Source organism: Protomyctophum bolini, assembly GCF_963924005.1.
Source record: "Protomyctophum bolini genome assembly, chromosome: 20".
NCBI classification, from domain to species: domain Eukaryota; kingdom Metazoa; phylum Chordata; class Actinopteri; order Myctophiformes; family Myctophidae; genus Protomyctophum; species Protomyctophum bolini.
Genome location: NC_137881.1, coordinates 6,963,384 through 6,985,262, shown reverse-complemented (window position 1 = coordinate 6,985,262; position 21,879 = coordinate 6,963,384). Strand labels below are relative to the sequence as shown.

The 21,879-nt window shown below is 43.3% G+C and overlaps 1 protein-coding gene across 2 annotated transcripts in view; it reads right to left on the bottom strand.

Moving 5' to 3' along the window:
* The window catches only part of rgs12a (regulator of G protein signaling 12a), a 50,518-nt gene that overhangs the window by 20,569 nt on the left and 8,070 nt on the right, over positions 1-21,879 (bottom strand). For both annotated transcript variants that reach the window (XM_080791885.1, XM_080791886.1), the window contains exon 4: positions 3,094-3,115. In XM_080791885.1, the coding sequence (XP_080648011.1) occupies positions 3,094-3,115 (22 nt within the window). The remainder of the gene's footprint in view (positions 1-3,093; positions 3,116-21,879) is intronic.

Here is a 21,879-nt window from a genome sequence, read left to right as displayed (position 1 = left end):
GTCTCTTAAAGCAGTGGTTCCCAAAGTGGGGTCCGGGGACCCCTAGGGGTCCTTGAGGGAGTTCCAGGGGGTCCTGCAGCTAAATGATAGTTTGTAACCAAATGGACCCTTATGGGTCTTGATTTTACAGTATAAATCCTGAGGCATCATGGCGGCGGTGCCACTAGCACACACACGTGACCGTTTAGACGATGGCATTAAAAGTGTCTGGTTGCGTAGAGACGAGGCGAGCCAATCAGAACTACTCGTCAGACTAGCATGTCGATCTGTCGTCTAGTTTTCATGGGCTTTCATTGACCAGCAGCTTTACAAGCCGCTGGTAAAAACCATACGGTTAGATGAAGGAACCAATTAATCATCTATAAGGGGACCACGCTATCAGCCTCATGTGTGGAGAAGCAGAAACTGGCGACCACCATCATCACATGATAAATGTTAAATGCAGACTACTAGCAAGGAGGCGGGAGTGTAGAACAAAGGACATTGAACAATAGAGGCAGGGTGCGGGACATCAGGGCGAAGAAACAGGTGAAGGTTCAAAACTCTCAGCTCACTCTTAACTTCATAGTACCTGCAATCACGGCAGCAGATGGCCACTTTACAGCTGGGTGAGCCCATTAATGAAACAAAACAATGGAGGCCACACAGTGGGGCTTGTTAGCACTACACAGCACAGTATAAGAATAAGGGACCAGCGGGATACCGGTTCCCGTGAGTATCGTGCTCGCACCACAAGGCACGAATTAAGCCTAATCGTTATCCGTGAGAGTGTCTCTCCATCAGCCTCTTTATATAATTTGTCTGTACATATAGGTTTAGCTCTCAATAGTGCACGCTTGTTTGGGAAACACCGATATAAAATAATGACTAATGCCTCTGTCAGCCTCTGTCGCGCTCAGATTGTGGCCCCTGTGCTCTCGCCCAGCTGAATCAGTCGATGTGTCACCAGGGATTAGTCTTTAACTCCTTCTCTTCCGTTACCATAGATAGACTGTGCTCTACACCCAGTGCCAGTAGAATGCTGGCGAATGTTTCTCTCTCTGTTTTAATCTGGAAGTAGAAACCCTCCATTTCATTCACTTCATTTCATTGATCTGTCAATATAAACAGTAGTATACTAACCGCGAGGTCGGATTAAAGTTTTATTAAGCTCCTAATATCGTCCTTTACCTCAATCGGAGCCCTAACATCGCTAAAGATTGCGTGCACGTGCACAGTGTTTTTGGATGTTTGGTGACGTCACACCATGGGAGCCCTCGGAGGCTATAGCGACGGATGCTAAAACCAGCTAAACGCACTGTAAATAAAATGATATTAATTCTGGATGAATGAATGAAACCCGAGGTTTGGCATAGGAGGGTGCAAGCAATAAACCCGGGAGATTTCGGATTTGGCACACATTGTGGTATAAGCAAAGCCTTGACAGTCTGAGGTTCGCTTAGCGTGTATGTATTGGCATACGTATGAAACTCCACGCTAACGAAGCTCCTGCCATTTGTTTGGATTTTTGGGTGTTGTGTTTTCTTAAAGGCTTTGGGGATCTTTACATTTGCCACATTTTGTGCTGCTTAAAAAACAGCCATTCAGGCCAAAGCCAGAGCACTCCACACGTCACAACCTCAGTGGCCGAGATGTTAGCAAACATTATTAATACCATGGTGAATGGGTGAGACCAGACAACAAACACTAGAACTAGATAGAGCTGAACCTAGCCTCAAAACCTCTTCTATACGCCCTTGTGAACACACAGACACCAGGTCATGTACGTACGCGAGCAGTGGTTCCCAAACTTTTCAGGCCGAGAGATTAGACGTTTCCCCCGGGACCCAAACTACTGAAAATAAAATAGCAGATCTACAAGCACACAGCGGCACAACGCATGGCTTTGCGCCACGTTTGCAAGCTTGTAGATCGGCTATTTTTTTACTACTGTACTTCTTCAACATTTGTTTTCTAATTCATGGCTTTTCTTTGATTTCTTCATGAAATTATACTGGGGGTCAAAATTCATTGAATTTAATTGTTATAATTCATGAAAATATTTGGGAATGTTTTTTGAAAATGCTTAATAATAATAATTAAAAACTAAATGTAGGAAACAATAAATAAAGGGACCCATAAAAATGGGTCCAGACCCACTGTTTGGGAAACAGTTATGTACAGTAGTACATGACCACATCAAAGTGGTGTTCGGGGACCCCCAGGGGTCCTTGGAAGGGGTGTCAGGGGGTCCTCGGCAAAATTAGATAATACAGCATCAAATTCAGCTTAACCACTTTAACCCTATATATACACACCGGCTATTTGAAAACAGAAGATCTACACGATAGTACATCTACTAGTTTGAAATAATCTTGGAAATATAATAGCGTGTGGAATATTTTTGAAACATTTTGAAACACAACCAGCACAATTCTTGTATGGGGGTCCCTGCCTGGCACAAAATTATTTCAGATGAGGGTCTGTTTGGCCGAATAAAAACATGTGAATTTGGCGTCCTTGACATGAAAAAGATTGAGATCTGTTTAAATGCTGCTAGGGCTCCACTGCTGTGGAACCAACTACCCCTGGAACTCAGACAGACCACTTCAGTGTCCACTTTTAAAAAACTCTTAAAAACCCACTATTATTTAAAGGCTTTTAATGAGTTTGAATGAACAGTCCCAGTCTCTGCTTTTTATCTCTTATTTTTTGTATTTTGTATTTGACTAATTTTCATTGTTGATTTTAATTGCCTTTGTGTATTGTATGTGAAGCACTTTGTAAACTTGTTTTTGAAAAGTGCTATACAAATAAAGTTATTATTATTATTATAAATGAGAATTAGAAAAGCCAAATTTTGAGACACACAGGAAAATCCTCAGTATTCATTTAACTCTGCAAGTGTAAAAAAAATGTACCCAAATGGTTACAGGTCCGTAAGATTTTCCTGTGAGTACAGTGACGAGCTGGATTCCAGATAAAAAATAAAAAATAAACATCTCAATGAAATTACGATCTTACTTCTACATGTCTGCGGCCGTGTCACACTTTAGAGACATTGTTAAACGACAGATATATGTTAGATGTGAAGTGAGAAGAATTGTTACTCACCACCATCTGAAGACGCAGCGGACTGAAAAAGAACATAGAGAGAAGACATTAGTGAGAAGCTGCCCTCATGACCTCGTCCTGCACTGAGACAAAGAATAGGAGCATTTGCTGGTGATAACAGTGTCGTTGCTCCAGACATCCCACCAGTTGCTCTGCGAGGTGTGTGTGTGTGACTCTGTGTGTGTGACTGAGTGTGTGTGTGACGTGTGTGTGTTTGAGGAATGTGTGTGTGCTACTGGAGAGGGGCAGGACTTTGGGTCGCTAGCAGCACCAGGCCAGCATTAATGTGTTTAGTGGGCGGACCTCTGATCTCTCACGCACACACACACACACACAGCTGTTCACACCTCCAAACCAGGACCCACCTCATCAAACACACACACACACGAACGAACACAGGAAAAAAGCAAGAATATTCATGCTGACTGACTGGTGGTATCACAGAACGGATTAGGGCCAATCAAGGGAGTGCTACTTGAGATGTCACCACAGGCAGTAATGGCCCACTTTTCACATGCTAATTCATGAGATGAGTGCTTTATAGGCCTGTGGATATCAATGACTTAAAAGTCAATTAGGCCAAGTATCCTCGGTTGGGTGCTATTTTTTATGTTCTAAATTTCTTCCTGACCTCATGACATAATCCACTATCCAGAAATATATGCAGGTTGAAGTTGACACTTCAGTGGGCCATTGAAAAGGCCCCATTTTGCCAGGCCATAAAGAAAAGGAGAGCTAATGACTGAAAACATTTTAATAAGAGGATAGGAGCGTCTTAAAGCTGGGTCCAAGAACAGCCTTTAGCAGTGCGTTGGAGGATTCATGTGGAAAAAAAGGAGCCCGTTTCAAAACAAGGTTTCTCTGTACTGCTTTTTCATTATGTTCAGCGTGAACGTCAAGGTTAGATATTGTCTTCTGAATGAGGCATGCGTAGCTGGTGCTCTGCTCTGAATTAGCCTGTTGCATTAGCTTTGCAAAGCAGATGCAGTGTTCTGGAACAATCAAAAGCAAGGTGAACTGCTGCTGATCCCAATGATACTAATACATTATTTAATCTCAGTGCATATTTTATAGGTCTTCTTGTCATTATGAGCAGTGAGCAGCAGATAAAGGTTGCAAGCATCTTTTCTCCAGCTCAGATTCATTTATAGTCCTTACTAATTAGTTACACTTCCGAGTGTGATCAGATCAGGCTATTCAGTTTGATCAATCGGTTGTGGAACCCCCTCTTCAACGCGTGTAGCCTAGCCTCCTTATTCTGGGCATGTTACAATAAGTAAGTAAATGATACACAGGTAAGTAAGTATAATGGGCATGCAGCATCTGTATTTTATATTAGGCGCACAATCTGTGATAATAGCCGATTTAAAAGCTCACAATGCGTTGAGATGCAGCACTTTGTCAAAACACTGTCACTGCGAGTGACACGGCTGTACGAAGAAGCTATACTGTAGGTTTGACCACATGTAAACGATGCGTCGGGACCCGCCTTCCCCTCCCCCTTCACCATAGACGGCTTACAGATGTAGACAAATAGACCACCGTTTACAACCCTGATGCAGCTACTGGGCCCAGCCCCACAGTAAATAAAGCACCCACCACAGCAGCCCCCCCCGCCCCTCTTCTGTGGTGGCCTGTGCACAATAACTAAGGGTGGGTACTCAAAGAAACTAAAAAGAGACTGACAGAACAGAGAGAGAGAGAACACCCACTCAATACGCCTGTCCCCCTCGGGTACCTAAAAAAAAACCCCAGCCAAAACCTCAAACCTTAAATGCATGCCGGCCTCTTGCGACACGGACAGACATCAGACGGCACGACAAGACGCATTTAAAGGCTTTGAATTAAGTGAAAGTCCACCCGCCCCCGCTGAAACCATGCAGTCACGAGAGTTGGCCTCCGCCATCCAGATTGAAGGGCTTTTATTTCAAAAGATGTGCGACACAATCCGTCACTAGACGTATCCTGTTACTGTAACACAATGAAACTTCAGTCATTCGCACACACAAAAGAGTGGGAGGGTTACTGTAACGAAACACAACTGCTATTTCATGGGAAAATACCTGATCTTCTACATCATGTATAGAGAAGATCACATGTGTGTCAGAGGAGAATTGTGTCCTATGACACATAGTAATGACACAGTCGTAATTTGTGTAAGGCTGGTTGAAACATGGAGCAATTGAGGAAATTTTGGAAAAAACTAAATTGATCTCTAGTTTGAACTGCTGCGTAGAATGGTGAGCAAAATGTTGACGAGATTAGAACAAAAATCACAGTGTGTTCTCAAGTCATAATGGCTATGTCTGAGTTCCTAAACCACCTATACACTAGCATCCCTATTCTGGGCTTGTCATAATGGACAAAATTGGCCAAAAACAGGCTAATATTTGAGGAAAATGGCAGATCTTGATTGACTGATTGAATACTTTATTGGCAGAAATCTAAACAGTACAGGTATGCGAGTGTACAGTGTATGGCGGACACACACACACACACACACACACACACACACACACACACACACACACACACACACTTTCCTTTCAACGAGACCAAAATGATGAGCCAGCAACACCATCACCCCGTCACGCAACTGGAAGCCCAACTTCCCTTCCACCGTTCACACCTCCACTGATGGGGCCGTGCCAACATGGGTGGCTGTGGGAGACGTTTGATCCCCTTTTGAGTGAAGGGTTGGACTTCACAAGGGGGGTGTATGTTTTTACAAGGGGAACCCCAACAAAATCCCTTTGAGTTGTTAGTGTTGTAATAATCAACCAAATGGGAGGAACTTAAGATGCAAGTCTAGTATCTTGGCAGCAAAGCTGAGTAGGACTTGGCTATACAACTGGAAAATCCTATTTTGGACTTTATATTTCGGCACTTCTTCTCACATCATACAGCTGAGAGACTTGGGGATATCAGTCACGGAAGGAGCTTTAAAAAAAATATATATATATATATATATCTAATATCTATATATTTTTAAGATGATCTGAAGTGAGTGTGATGACAAAAAAACACACATTCATCTAATTACACATGCATGCACACATGCATTACCTGTTATTGTTACCTCTCTCACAGACAGTATTGTTGAAGAAGTAAGAGACTTTTCTCATCTTTTGGACTTGTTTAGACATGTGTAGAGGTTGAGATGCCCAGACACAGACCATCACATGAATACAGCCAAAACATTACGTCTTTTCTAACTTTGTTTTTACAAGTTGCCACAGACTCTCCCACCTACACACACACACACTAATGCTAATGGAAACAAATTCATGTGAATCCTCTCTGCCTGACAAAAAAAGAGCATTTGTTCAGTGGGTGGGAGAGAGAGAAAGAGAGAAGATAAAAGAGAGCGATTAGGTAATAATAATAATGACAAAAACAGATGACTTAAACAAAAATAAGTCCCCCACACACCACAGACAAGAAAGGCGCGCTTCGTCGTCGACAAGTAGCACGAGTTTACTCACGCTGTTGCAGTACCAGGGTTTCTTGAAGGAAAGCGTCCTTTTGAGACTCATTGTTCTGTAGTCTGCTACAGCGGCAGCAGGCAGACAGATATGTGTGTGCGAGTGCATACCTGAACATTCCCCACCCAAAACTCCTGCTAACCAAGTCTGTACAAGTCACAGAGAGAGAGAGGAAGAAATTTGAAGAGGTACCGGTCAGAGAGGGTGGGAGTGAGGGGGGGTGGAGGAGGGGGGGGGGGGGGGGGGGTGGTGGTGTTGAAGAAGGGAAAATAGTTCCATTTCCTTACTCCTGTAGCTTGTTGCTATGACAACCCACCCGACGAGGATACATACAGCCTCCGCCACAGCGGCGTGAAGGAGTCAGATGAAGTAAAGCCTCCCTGCCGTACTAACGTTCAAACCACACTGGCCTTCCCCTCATTTCGTTTCCAGTCGTGGTACTCTAGTCTGTTTGCCTTCAACAGCACCACTGAGTCAATATAGATTGAAACCATATGAATTTTTCATTCAGCGTGATTAGTCAAATAAAGGGTTCCCCCCCATACGTGAACTGCCAAACTTCATCTCTGCTCGTCGTTGCTCGTAGGGCCATTCAAGAACCTATAACGACTGACTGATATCTTAACATACAGCAGTAATATGGGACTGGCGTCAGTGTAATGGTTTCAACAAGTAGTTTCCTTCATTACAGTGAAAAAAAACAAAACAAAGAAAATTAGGTCTGAAAATAGGTTTCTGGCATTATCAGCCGTCTTTTCTGCTTTCTTGGCAAATGTCTACGATCTGTGAGGAGATTGCACTCAACCAACTGTTATTCTAAAAGCACGGGTGGCCGAGTCTAAGGTTTTTCCCATAGCAAATGATCTAGCATTATACAATGTTATTCACTCAATTATCTGGCCATTACAAAGTTCCCCCCATATAAATCCTTCAATTGCTTTACTGTTACAGGATTTTAACATATTGGATCACTTTGGATGATGTTTGTAATAATGGAAATCCTCCTTCATGATTATTATGAGGGGGGGGGGGGGGGGGAGTCAGTGACTCTGTAGAGGCTGAAACACTGACGCGCATGTCAACAAATAAAAAGCGCTTGCCTTTAGGCGTTGCTCCAACTAATTCTCCACTAGCACCGATTTTGGATGGTCTGTGCCACACGGCACGCAGACTCTCAAAAATACGCCTCGAGTGTGGCTACAGCCAATAACAATTTGATCATGCACGCGTGCCAGGACTATTTGTGAGGATGTCAACTGACTGATCTGTGTCACCGAAGCCGATACTATATATATATCATTTAGCACCAGACAATGTACTAATTAGCCTGTCATCCTGATCATTACTGTATCATATTTAATTAATAAGAATGTTGCAGTTGATGAGGATATAGTCCTTGCCAACACAAACCTTTCCATGCCCCCCCCCCTCCCCACAATGGGGATTTAAATTGAATAAAATAAAATGATCATTGTCTTTACCATGACCATAATCCAGTTACTGAACCTCTGTCATTGGCTGCTATATGTGTAGCTTACAAGGGGATGTACATTGAAGGCATGACCAGAATTGGTGATTTATTAGTTAGTTGACTGTTTTATCTACCATGTTCATACTATACTATGAGTTTTATTTATTTATGTTACAGCTAATACATGATGGTGGTTGTTGTTGATAATGAGGACCGAAGAGGTCACCAATCACCATTTATGACTGACGTGGATAATAATTATGGACTTTATGCTTCTTCGTCTCAACTCTTCATGACGAAGTATTATATGCTGTAGGGCTAGCCATTGGTCAATTATTTGAATTGACCAATTCAAATTAGAATAATCAATATGTTGAATGAATGAACGCACATAATCAAGAAAGCACTTCTCTACTCGAAAACATAAATCGATAGAATAATTGCTAAGAAAATAATAATCTATACCGGTAGTTGCAGCCCTACTTTGTACCAAGCTGTTGAAGAAGGAAAATAATCTATGCCTGTAATCTGCAGAGGACTACAAAATACTCCCTGAAAATAACATGATGAAAAAGCCTTGGGTGGAAGAGACTTCCGAGGGTGAGGGAGTGGCAACTGATAAGATGGAAGAGACATTTCTTCCTCAACCAAGCAAGGAGTGAGAGAGAGATGCAGAGATATAGTACAGAGAGAGAGAGAGAGAGAGAGAGCGTTATGGGCAACTTCTGACTATAGATAGCCGACAACTAAGACAACCTTGTGTTTGCTTTTCAGATTAATGGAGCTCCAACATGTTTTTTACTAGAACATCTTGGTTGGCCGCAACCCGAAAACGCTTCGCTTAATGTGATGCAGAGGGACTGGAAATGGTAAACAACGGGAACACAATTATATAGTGTCCCCCTAGACTTGCTATCAAGTCCAAGTACAGTAAGTCTAAGTGCTGTGTGGCGTTTATGACATTGCTAATGCCATTTGTATACTTGTACATTCATATATACAACTGACCACATCATTTATGCATTACTGAGTGTACACCACAGGATTTTAATGGGAAATAATGATACTTTGCAAACTGGACCAGAGTTTACTTCGCAAACTGGACCAGTGTTTACTTCGCAAACTGGACCAGAGTTTACTTCTCAAACTGGACCAGAGTTTACTTCGCAAACTGGACCAGAGTTTACTTCTCAAACTGGACCAGAGTTTGCCAAAACTGTACAATCTACCATATCTATTTTGGGATAATGTCCCCCCAGAATATAGACGCTAGGGTTCAGTAAGACCCTGTTTCTCGAAACACACACACATGCCTTTACTCGCCTTGGATCAACTCTGACTGTTTTTGTTTAGATTAGTTTTGCTTGAACACAAATTTGAACAATTTTATTTAGATAACATTTGATGTTTACCTGGTATCCTTCCTATGTTCTTTTTGTGTCATCATTGGAGCGATGATGGCATTTTGGCTGCCTGCTCCAAACACCATGAAGAATTTTTCCATGCTTTCTTTCCTTTATTCCATTACTTATCCCAACCTGGAAATTATTCAAATCAAATTCCATACTTTCCATACTGCTTATGTATGAACCGTGTCAAATTGACTACTGTACAGTTCATACGCATTACTCTGATTTTGCACTGATTTTGTAAGTCGCTCTCTGGATAAATCTAAATTGTAAATTGTTAATCTCCCTGATAACTTCAATCTAATCTAACCAATCCATCATCCATCAATTAGATGAGACTGGGAGAAGTAGACTAAAGCCATGAATTCTGGCAACAGTTCCATCAACTATTAGGTTAGGTGTAATCCTCTCAGCAAACACAAGGGTTGTTCAGGTTCGCATTGTCGCTGTATAATTCATCTCCTAATCTCCATGATCGGCACTAATCTAGTAGGTACTTCAAGCTAGTTAGTCGCAGCAGATGGAAGCGGCTCCGCTCCTGTCTGGATTTGAGAGACATTAGAACAACAAGCATGCATGTGTCTGTGTGTGTGTGTGTGTGTGTGTGTGTGTGTGTGTGTGTGTGTGTGTGTGTTAGCCACATAACAGCACTAACAGGGAGTGTTAGCATACCTCGGAATGGAGATGTTTACTTTTCTACTTGCTGCTGCCCTACTTCTTGCAGGTTCAGGGGCGTGGCGCTGCGGAGGCTAAAGTTATGAATTATAATGTTACACTGATACCTTGAACTGCCATCCTGTTTTAATGTTCTATGTGTACTATGTGCCTTTTTACTGTGTTTTTGTGTTTCATGTTACCTGCCTGTGTTATGCCTTGCTGTAAACCAAATCGCCCCACGGGGACAAACAAGTAAATGAACCTGAAATGGAACTAACCTTTTATTTTCTACCTTACCCACATTGTTATATTAACTCCAGGCACGGTTATGCTCAGCTCACCTCATGCTCTGGACCAGTCACCCGTTGCCAAAGTAAACATTTTAGCAACAACCCATGAATGTAAATTGTCAACGGAATGATAATTCCTTTGGGCACGATGGGGAGAATAGAATATAAAATACTAGATATGCTACACTGAACGGGAACCCATTTTGGTGTTAGCATTATGTTGTGCTTTAACTATTGAAAAATAGCAGATCTACAAGCTCATAGCGCGCCACCGAGTGGCGCGCTACGAGCTTGTAGGTCTGCTATTTTTGAAAAATCTAAGAACGACTGACATTTTTAGAATCTGATCTCAGGTCAGAATGGGTTAATCAGACCAGTGTGTGTCCAGTGGAATCCTCGTATGAATCTGATCTCAGGTCAGAATGGGTTAAAAGTTCTATCCCTTCACCGCCCCACGCCACCCCAACCCACCCAACCTCATTCATTATCATGGCAACAGGGAAAAAAGAGAAGGGTGCAATCACTTAAGCCCGGAGGGGCTGAGACGAGTCAACCACATAGATGCCGCCACGCCCTCATCCTGCTTCTCACCAGAAATGGACTTTCCAACCTGAAACCCAACACTTATAATTAGTCTTGTGATTTTCTCCCCCCCCCCCCCCCCCCCTTTTGCTCCACCGAAATAACTTTAAAGAGAGAAAAAGAGAGGGCTCAACATGAAGCTGCACTAACCAACGCTGTTGGAAGTCTCCAAGTGCGTTGGGGGCCCGGGGGGGTTTTGCTGTGTTGTAGCGACGAGGGCCGGTTGTCACTACTAGGCCTGTCACGATCACGCGATTTTACTTGACGATTAGTTGTCACACAAATCATTGCGATTAAGGATTTAATTGTGTGTTTGACATTGGAACAAATTACATTTCTGTGAAATGGCTTTTAGGCTTCATAAACAAAAAGGTTCCACAGGGCAGATATGACAAATATCCTACGTAAATAAACAAATAAATGGCTAACATATTTAATAACTTTATACTGAAGTAAAAAATAGCAGATCGGCTGATCTACAAGCTCACAACAAGTTGCAATGTAAAGCATTGTGAGCTTGTATATCGGCTACATTTGTGTAAACACAAACATTGTCCAATGAATGCCATTGACAATGAATGGCCAGTTTTGAGTGTTTGTGCAAACACAAACATTGAATGCCATTGACAATGAATGGCCAGTTTTGAGTGTTTGCGTAAACACAAATAAGACAAAAGTGTGGACGGGAATTGTGACTGGCCGGAATGAGATGATGTATGATCATAAGAGCGCCCCTCACTTCACACATTTTTATGTTTGGAAATGACATTTTTGCTCCCTCCTATAATCAGCTATAGTGTAGATTTTGTCTGAAGTTCTGAACAGAATAGTTGTTTAGAGTTTACACTAGATGAAGTAGGAAAGCTAAAGTTTAAACACCAAAGTACTTAAACAATGTAATTCATTAGTAAACAATATCCTGAAATATCATTGGTAGCCTAACTTTTTATCATCATCTAGCTGACCATTTCATTGCACAAAATAATTTGATCACTTTGGAAATGAACTATAACATCTGTGGGTTTGACATACTATACTGATGAAGACATCATGTTAGCATAACGATAAAGACATTGATGAAGGATGTTCAATGCAGCGGGTTGGAAAACTGGCGAGTTCTCCAGTATCCGCTGGTATGTCTGCGGGTATGTCTGTCGTTATGTCTGTCCGTGTGTCTGTCCGTATGTCTGCGGGTATGTCTGTCGTTATGTCTTTCGGTATGTCTGCGGGTATGTCTATGTCTTCGGGTATGTCTATGTCTGTGGGTATGTCTATGTCTGTGGGTATGTCTGTCGGTATGTCTGCGGGTATGTCTGTCGTTATGTCTGTCCGTGTGTCTGTCGGTATGTCTGCGGGTATGTCTGTCGTTATGTCTGTCCGTGTGTCTGTCGGTATGTCTGCGGGTATGTCTGTCGTTATGTCTGTCCGTGTGTCTGTCGGTATGTCTGCGGGTATGTCTGTCGTTATGTCTTTCGGTATGTCTGCGGGTATGTCTGTCGTTATGTCTGTCCGTGTGTCTGTCGGTATGTCTGCGGGTATGTCTGTCGTTATGTCTGTCCGTGTGTCTGTCGGTATGTCTGCGGGTATGTCTGTCGTTATGTCTTTCGGTATGTCTGCGGGTATGTCTGTCGTTATGTCTGTCCGTGTGTCTGTCGGTATGTCTGCGGGTATGTCTGTCGTTATGTCTTTCGGTATGTCTGCGGGTATGTCTATGTCTTCGGGTATGTCTATGTCTGTCGGTATGTCTGTGGGTATGTCTGTCGGTATGTCTGCGGGTATGTCTACCGGTATGTAAAGGCCGTCGGGATCGGGAGAATCGAACCCGCGGCACACTGCCAGACTGGATTACCAGCCAAGGTGCCTGAACCGCTGAGCCACGGCCAAGGCAAGGGACCACTATTATCGGTGACGTAACTAAGGTATGTTTCAAGGTCGGTATAAGGTCAATAATGAGTCTAAAGGATTTAGAACAGCAGTTGTGTTAGACGTTACATGTCTTATTTTTATTGTTTTATTGGATGATGTACGATGAATAAAGCACCCCTCACTTAACATGGGAGTGACTTTTTCAATATAGAAACAATAGTGCAAAAATAATTGTGATTATTTCAAACTCAAGTAATTATGATCAGGCGTTTATGTAATAATTGTGACAGGCCTAGTTGTTATCACCACCACCACCACTGAACATCTTTCTCATTCTGGATGTGGAACAAACAGGTCAGACCGTATAGCTCTCCAAATGAACTAGTCACCTTCAGCCAATGTCAGTGTCCTGAGTCTCCTGCGTGACCTTATGGTCTGGTGCTTAATCCTTCTGGTCATACTGGGAACCTAAGCTGGCTGGGTGAGATTGGGTACCCACTACTCAGGGTGGGGGTTGAATTCAGCCCCCTGGGTAATAGGGGCTAAAGCATGCCATTTAGTCCCCCATGGATATTTGGCAGGAACAAGTTTAGGGCGACTCTCACATATGGTCAAAAATAGATGCTTCAGAATGGAAATGGATTGCTTTGAAATGAATCTATGCATGGAGGGAAGTTAGATATTTACACAAGCGCCTAAATGTACTGTCGAGTAGACTACATCTCTTGGCAACTCTATAACAGTGGTTCTCAAAGTGGGGTCCAGGGACCCCCAGGGGTGCCTGAGGGAGTTCCAGGGGGTCCCCAGCTAAATGATAGTTTGGAACCAAAGGGACCATTATGGGTCTGTAACTCCATTGATTTTACAATATAAATTGGGAGTCCCAGAGATACAAATGCCATTAAATGCGGGTCCGTAGACTAATGCATGTCAAACTGGGGGTCCTTGAAATTAAACGGGTTGAGAATCCCTGCTAGAGCCGAAAAAAATCTTCTCTTATGGGGGTCCCTGGCATACATTTTCAAATGGGGGCCTGCAGACTAATTAGTGTCAATTTGGGGGTCCTTGACATGAAAAGGTTTGGGAACGACTCCTATATAACCCTTGCTATGTATCCATTGTGAAAGCACAATGGATTGTGTCAAACACAGGTCGTAACCACATAATAACTGGCAGGAGAATGCACTTTCACTTCATTACATTTGCGTTACTCCGGATACATGATCAGATCATGAATACTAAACAGCTACAGTCAACCTACAGCAAGTAGGTCGGCATAGTAAAAAAATTAATACATACAGTACTACACTATTCTTTATTTCAGTACGTTGATAGTGGATGGAAAGGTTCAAGAAATGGCTCTCTAGGGAAAGTTGGCGTTTAGGCTGCCAGAGCAAAAGCTCAGTATATCAATCCCTCGCCACAGTGATGGGGGAATAACTTGGCTGCCCCCTCGAATAGCCATGTTTATGACTTCCACGGTGCGAGGGAGACGAGACCTTGGCAGGGTCTTGCAGCGTGCTGCTGCCGTGCCAAAGACAAGGCCAAAATAATACCAACCACCGCACTCACTCTCCTACACTGAACCCTCAGAGTTCAACCAACACTCCAGGTTTTACTGTGTAGCCTGGCTGGAGCCCGCTCCAGTTAAAAACTAGACGGTATACCTCTGACTCAATGTCATGGAGAAGTTCGTGCCTGAACAAGAAGGCTCCATCTGCAGGTGTGTGTGTGTTAAATGTGGCATGCAGCCCGGCAGTGTCTCAGACATGTCCAAACTGTTCCCTGGAGGTGATAAAGCAGTTCCGCCATCCTGTGCCATTCCTCGTTGAGTAACCACATGTCTTATTGGCCGCATTCACTTTCAGTGAAGCAGCGGAATTTAATAATAGCACGGATAAGGAAGGCAAACAGTGTGTGTTTAGATTTGGGTGTGATTCAGTTGCAAGACATTTTGTTTTTGGATCCCATTTGAAAGCCTGGCATGGCACAAATAAAAAAATAACAAATAACAAAGGGCAATACAAGAGCTACTGTACATGGCCCACTAACCAGATGTGTCATGTTACAGTACACATCAATGAGGCAGTCCCTTGTGTCATGTTACAGTACACATCAATGAGGCAGTCCCTTGTTGGTCGCTGGTGTCATAAGTGACTGTGACGACATCATCCAGTGGTACTTTACTGTATACGCGGTGGTACATAATAACAAAACCAACACACATGGCAAAGACTCCAACTTGACAGCCTCTGGATAGAAGTGGCCGGGCAAGAGGTATTTTCCGTGGTTATGGTTTGGTCAAACGGCAAGCTCAGCAACCACATTCACATCTGGTCAACTGGTTATTAGTGCTTATGTATTCGTACGACCGAGCAGCTGACCAATCAACTAACTGCATATAAAGTTTTACTCTGTTAATGTACTTTTTCCCAGCTGTTGGTGGGCTGGGAGCCCACAACAGCCTCTTTAATTGCAATTGAAAAAATCTAAAAAAAGAGAGAGAGAAAATAACAAACAGGCTCTGCCTCTGTAGCAGGAGGGTGGGGGGGGATCATAGTGAGCACAATTATAAAATGCCAAACGGCTTGCTCTTTGCATCCTATAAGGACGTTTCAGAAGCACAACTGTCCACCCACACCCTGTCATCACAGCCCTGTGATGACGGCAAGATAAACATGTTCTCTTGCCTGTGCCGCTAATCCCCCCAAGAATACACCGTTCCAGCTCATCTCCTCAAGTTACAACCCTCCACATCAAACATGAAAGCGTGGAATGCATACCCAAAAAATACATTCAAAGAAATAAGACCATATAAAACCCGAGACAAATTACCATCTGTGCACAAACAACAAGGTACACAAAGGCATCAGTCGGTTATTTGAGGGAAGGGAAATGGTTAAGCTGTGTGGTGATTCACAAGGATAGAATATGCATTTAGCAAAACTATACTTGTCGGTTAAGTTAAGTCTGTTACACAGTCACCTGCAAATATAATCCCAAATCTCTTCTGAGTGTTCACTGCGACTGGGGGCTTGAACCCATCTGATGACAAAAATCCACACAATCCCTCGATTTGTGCACGTCGCTAAACACAAACACAACTCTCCCCAACCGACGTCAATTCATTTTGAAATGGGTCACTTGCAGAGTGAGCACAACACATAACTGTATTTACACAGTAACTATGTGAGCCGCTCAACCGTAACTTAACTCCTGATGGACGGACGACAAGAAGCCATCACAGTCCACTACTTCACAAAGACTCTTTTGGTAAACTGTGTGCATCTTAATTGGGAGCCACTGTGCCTCCTGACATTGAAGCCTCACTGTATTTTTTGCTGTATAGTATACAGCGAGCACAGTGTGTCACGCAGCATGCATGGGAGATCAGTTGGCACTGGGCAAAACATTCCTCTGACAGACCACACAAGCTAACCACTGTACGCCACTCAGTCTCTACAACAGGAGCCACAAAGAGCCCAAAGATGGAAAAGTAGCCGTTGCAGAAAAAGGACAATTTAATAGTATACACATAAAGACGGCGTCACTCGAGTCGAGGAAGAATGAATTAAAAAAGGCAAAACGATAAATGTTGTGGAAATAAGAAAGAAAACCCCTCTCTCTACTACAATTTGACCATGAGACTTACAGAGTTGAGAGTTAAAGTTTGTTCCATGTATGGTGCTGTCGCTTGGCTCATGCGCTTGGCTCGTCCTCAGCGATGATCCCCACGCCTGGTGCGTGTAAACGGGTCCATCCGAGAGTGCTCCGTGGTGCACGGCGATGTGTCTGTGTTCGCAGTTTAGGAGGAACGGAGCCCCAAGCTCAAAGAGAGGTGGAAATCGGAGGAGAAAGGAGCGTGCAGGAGAGATGAAGATCCTGACAGCTACTGGGAGTTCAAAAGCTCCCTCTCCCTGCTGCCGCTTCCTCTCTCTCTCTCCCTCTCTCTCTCTCTCTCTCTCTCTCTCTCTAGCTCGCCCGCCCTGGCTCTCACTCATTCTCTGCTGTGTGAACTGAACTCCCTCCCTTTCTCTCCTGTCTAAATAACCTCCTCTCTGCCTCCATCTCTCCATCTTCATTCCTCCATAGTTACTGATACGCCCACATAGTAGATCTCTTTAGCCGCGGGTGTGCTACTTAATGCCTCCGCACACAGTCGCACACCTAGGAGGGGAATGGAAACCACAGTTGTGGAATCAGAGATGGCAGAAACCAAATCACAGCTTACATGAAAACCTATTGCAAGGGTTTTTAACTAATGCTATTATTGTATACAGTTTACCATCACCAAGACTGGGGATAGGGACACCATATTTTCAGCCACCCAAACCAGGACGCTTTAATGAATCAATACGTTCGTGCATGGCCATTTACAGAATGCACGTTTACTCATGTGTTTAACATATCCATCATATCATAAGCGTTGAGTTCAACATGTAAATCATTGTTCGAGTTTTGTTAGGTGTGAGCACTGAGCAAATAAATGAACATGATAAATCATCTCTGACCGCTGAAAATAACTATTATTAAAATAGTGGTAAAAACTGGGACAATTTGGTCGTGAATGCTGAAAACGGGGACATATGATATTACTGTTTTAGGGATATTTGTCAGAACTCGGAACACAGCTTCAAATCTGGACAATTTTGCGGCCAAACCGCGGCGTATATGCAGAGGCAGCAGAGGCTATACGGAACACAGTCAGAATAGTTTGCCAATGGCGTCGTTCCTCAGAAGTTTCTGACGTATTTGCACACAGTGTTTGTCTGCCGAGTGCTCCCAAGTGGAGACAGCGAGCCTGCGATAATGGGGATGCGGAGGCACAACGTGCAGCAGTGATCTGACAAGCTCTGTGCAGAAGAGGGTAAATACGGAGCGTCACGTTCTCCGACATGCCCAAGAAGCATTAAAGGGGATCTGACAACAAACGGCTCAGCATGCCATCATCAAGCACACTCCTCCTATCGCATCAGCAGCACCGCAGCAATGACAGAAAACACACACACGAACACACAGAGTGAGATGAGAGGAGTCACGTGGTAGAGTTTCTTCCTCTGCTGAAGCAGAAAACCAGAACAAACACTAAATGAAACGACAATTTGAGATTGTATGGCTCTGGCTTGGCATTGTAGGCTGTGCAAAATACTATGTGTCAAAGCTCACAAGCCTTCATAATGTGGATAAAAAAAAACAAGCGTTCACCGTTTTGCGATTACCAAGCAGGCTGTTTTGACTCAAAGCAGCACGACAGGAGACATGCGTTTTCTTCTATAGCTTCCCGTGGTTCCCTATAATCAGGCAGTGAGGCCACATCCTGGGGTTATCTGCCAGGCCAGGGGACTGGCCTAAGCACTGCTGCTGGTGGACCCTAAGAATGTCCATTGTCCAGTCCCACGGTACTCCAGATGCACACGTTTACGGGGAGCTTATCAACACACTTCTCTGATAGACACACAACTTGAGAGTAGTGAAAACATCACTTCACCGCCACAATATACACAATCTGTACAGGCTGCAAACTGACCGGTTTCTGCGAGCAGCAGATTTTGACAGGTATGTGCAGCTGACGGTAATGTTAATTGTGAGTGTGTTTCTTTTTTTTTAAATATATATATTTTTTTTTTATCCCACGATTTTGTAACCCATTTTTCACCCGTGTCAATCATCTACTGTGATCCTGGGCTCTACACACCCTCCGCCAACCTGGGGAGAGCAACGGACTTAACTCATGCTCCCTTCATGCCTGAGTGTCCAAGTTGCTCCTTTACACCTGACAGGGGGGAGTTTCCCCTAGTTGGTCGTAGCGCGTGGAAGGAACACATTATTCCAACCAGTTCCTTTCCCCTCCATTAGGCGCCCCGGCTGGCCAGGCAGTTTAGAGACCAGGATGAGTGTGTTTGTATACAGGAGTTGTCCATTAGGGTTGGGTGACGATACGAATACATCGTCAATCGCGAATATATAAATCCAATCGCCGAATATTTTTATTAGGCGATTTTTCGGGACGATTTTTAACCTTTAAAGTGTGAGCAACATGTGAATCAATTTGGGCCAGGAAAGTAGTAACAGCGACAGTTATAATGGTATGGTCCCCGCAGCCGTGATGCTCAGTTGCTCTCAGTGACTCACAGTGTGAGCCGAGGGACCGAGCCGAGGAAGGCTACTGTTACTGTACTGTAGCCTACATGTTGTTTACGCTCCGGAGTCCAGAACCATGCAGTTTAATAATATACAGTCGCAACAGAATGCACACTGCTGTCTCGTGTCTCATCCCAATGCGCCACCCGTGAAGTCGGGGGAAAAAAACAAACAGGCTGGTAGTGTTGTTAGTATAGATGAAGTTCAGTGGGTTAACTTGAATCATTAGCTACACGCTAAGCTAACGATCCCTGAGCCTATACTGTATAGGCTTGGGGATCGTTAGCTTAGCGTGTAGCTACTGATTCAACCCACTGAACTTCATCTCCGCCTGTAATCCAAGTTATTTTTTTATTGACGACGTGAACGAACCCCGACACCAGCGCTGCAAAAATAGACAGATCTACAAGCTCTCAACGCGTAGCGAACGGTGCTGCAGAAACAGGCAGTGGTTGTGACGTTAGCTTAGCTTGCAGCTGCTTGTCCGTTCCAACTTCACTTCATCTAAACTTATTTCTTATTTTGTTACCCCATGGCTGCGCAGTTGTGCTGCAAAAACAGACGGATCTACAAGCTCTCAACGCGTAGCGAACAGAGCAGCAAAAACAGGCAGGCAGGACGCGGCGCCTTGAGAGCTTGTAGATTTTTTTTGCGACCTGCAGTGAGCTGTTCTCACTTTACTTTTATGACACGAATACATCGTTAATCGCCGATTCTTGGTCAGACGATGGGCGATTGAAAAAAATTGGCATATCGCCCAACCTTATTGTCCATGCTGTGAGAGTAACCAACACCTAAATGGAATACACCCACGATGTTATTACTTCTGTGAAGCAGGTCTAATAGTTGCAGTGTTGCACTATTATTTGATATGCTTATAAACGATATTACACTGTCTGGTTGGTACCACAGCTGTTCATATACCACAAAACCTGGTCTGTCTATTCACGAGTCATTAATTACCTGCTGATGTTATTGATCTTGGTCGGAGAGCCTTTTTAAATGTGCATTTTCTGACCTCTGGCTGTGAACCTGACCTCAGCCCTTGAAATAGGAGTTCGGGGGGGGGATTGATAGGTGAGGCCTATGGCCTTCGGCAAACATAAAACACTCCCTGCCATGTTATTTCCTGAAATGTATAGGACTGTATAGGAAGGGGTAAATGACGGCTCTCATTTGGATACGGTTTGAGTAGCTATAGGGGTTCGTTGTACACAATGAGAAGTGTGAGTCTGGTGGTACTTTTTTGATGCCATCAAACAAGTGTCCAAAAACGGAGAATAAAAACATTGGAATTTGGAAAGCTTCATTTGTGGCTTCAAGAAGACACTTCTTTTCATGGTAAAAGGGTCAGGGAAGTGGGTGGGGGGGAGGATTGGGAGGATTGAGAAAGGAGTTGGGGGAGAAAATATAAAAACAAAGAGTTGTATTATCTTTCTGTGAAACTTGCATATGTCATACTCTTTGAATAAAATTCATATATATATATAAATAAATAAAAAGGGGTCAGGGACATCCATAAGTCTTCTGTTTGACATTACAAACTGGAGCATTGCTGAATTTATTAAAAACACAACTAATCTAAATTATTTAATGGAAATCATCAAGGAGCAGGCTTTGTTTGTTTTAGGCCTAAAACAAACATTTTCATTTTAAGATAAACTAAATCTTAAAAACTATTTGAAGCAGAATAAACAGACAAGAGAAATTGCACAGATTACAAAGCATTCCAGCATATCCCTAACCCATGTAATCTTTGTCAATGTGAGGGTACATGTCACACTCACTACATAAATCATCATAATCACGGATGTTAAATGGTAAACGCATAATGCATAAATGCTCCAAACCGTATAGCTCAACCAATGGACAGAAATAATAAAATACACCAGCAAGCTGCAATTATGGGTCCATCAAGATGGATCAGATGGATGGATGGATGGAAGGACGGATGGACAGACAGACCACGGTCTGACAGTAAGGACTGCCGGGCTTGTTAGAAAACAGTATGCAACGACCAACGATGCATGGTATAAAACAAGAATTAAGATGGGCTTGTGGTAGTGTAACTGACAGTGACTTCCCTGTGGATCTCATATCAAGATCATATTGATCTTACGTTGATTCTTGGAGATTATGAATAGAGGGTATGCAACATCATTAAACCCGGAAATTATGCAGGAATGCCTACTGACTGGCCTTGACAACCCATACATCCACACAGAAAAGTCCTATCTGATTGCATTAAACAATGTTAGACAATGTTAAACTCACTTTGCCTGTTGCTTTGCCACTCGATGTGCCATTCACTTTAAGCATGCGCATACCCTCTATTCTAAAAACTAGAATTTCGGCCCCCTTCGGGGGCCTCATCCCAGTGTCGTTGCAGCGCAATATGGGAAGAAGGAGTTGACAGACTCCACTTCATGTTTCAGCTGTGTTTTTAAACTCAGTAGTGTGCCCTGCACATGTAGTAACGGATGGGTTATAAATTATTATAGTACTGTACTGCACTCCTTAGTATTGCACTGTACTGTAATGTTGTCCTCTGTACTGTACTTTACTGTACGTCGTTACTGTACTGTACTGTACTGTACTGTACTGTACTGTACTGTACTGTACTGTACTGTACTGTACTGTACTGTACTGTACTGTACTGTACTGTACTGTACTGTTGTTAGTGTTGTTTTTCTTATAATGATTATTATTATTATTGTTATTATTATTACATGCATTATTGTTCTGATGTGAGCTTGTTTGTAAATGAGTGAGTTTACAAAGAAGCTTATTGTTAGCTAAGCTGGCCACTTAAGCACCCTGACCACACCCAGCACAATGACATTAGCACCCCTGGCTAGTTACAGTAGCTGGCCACTTAAGCACCC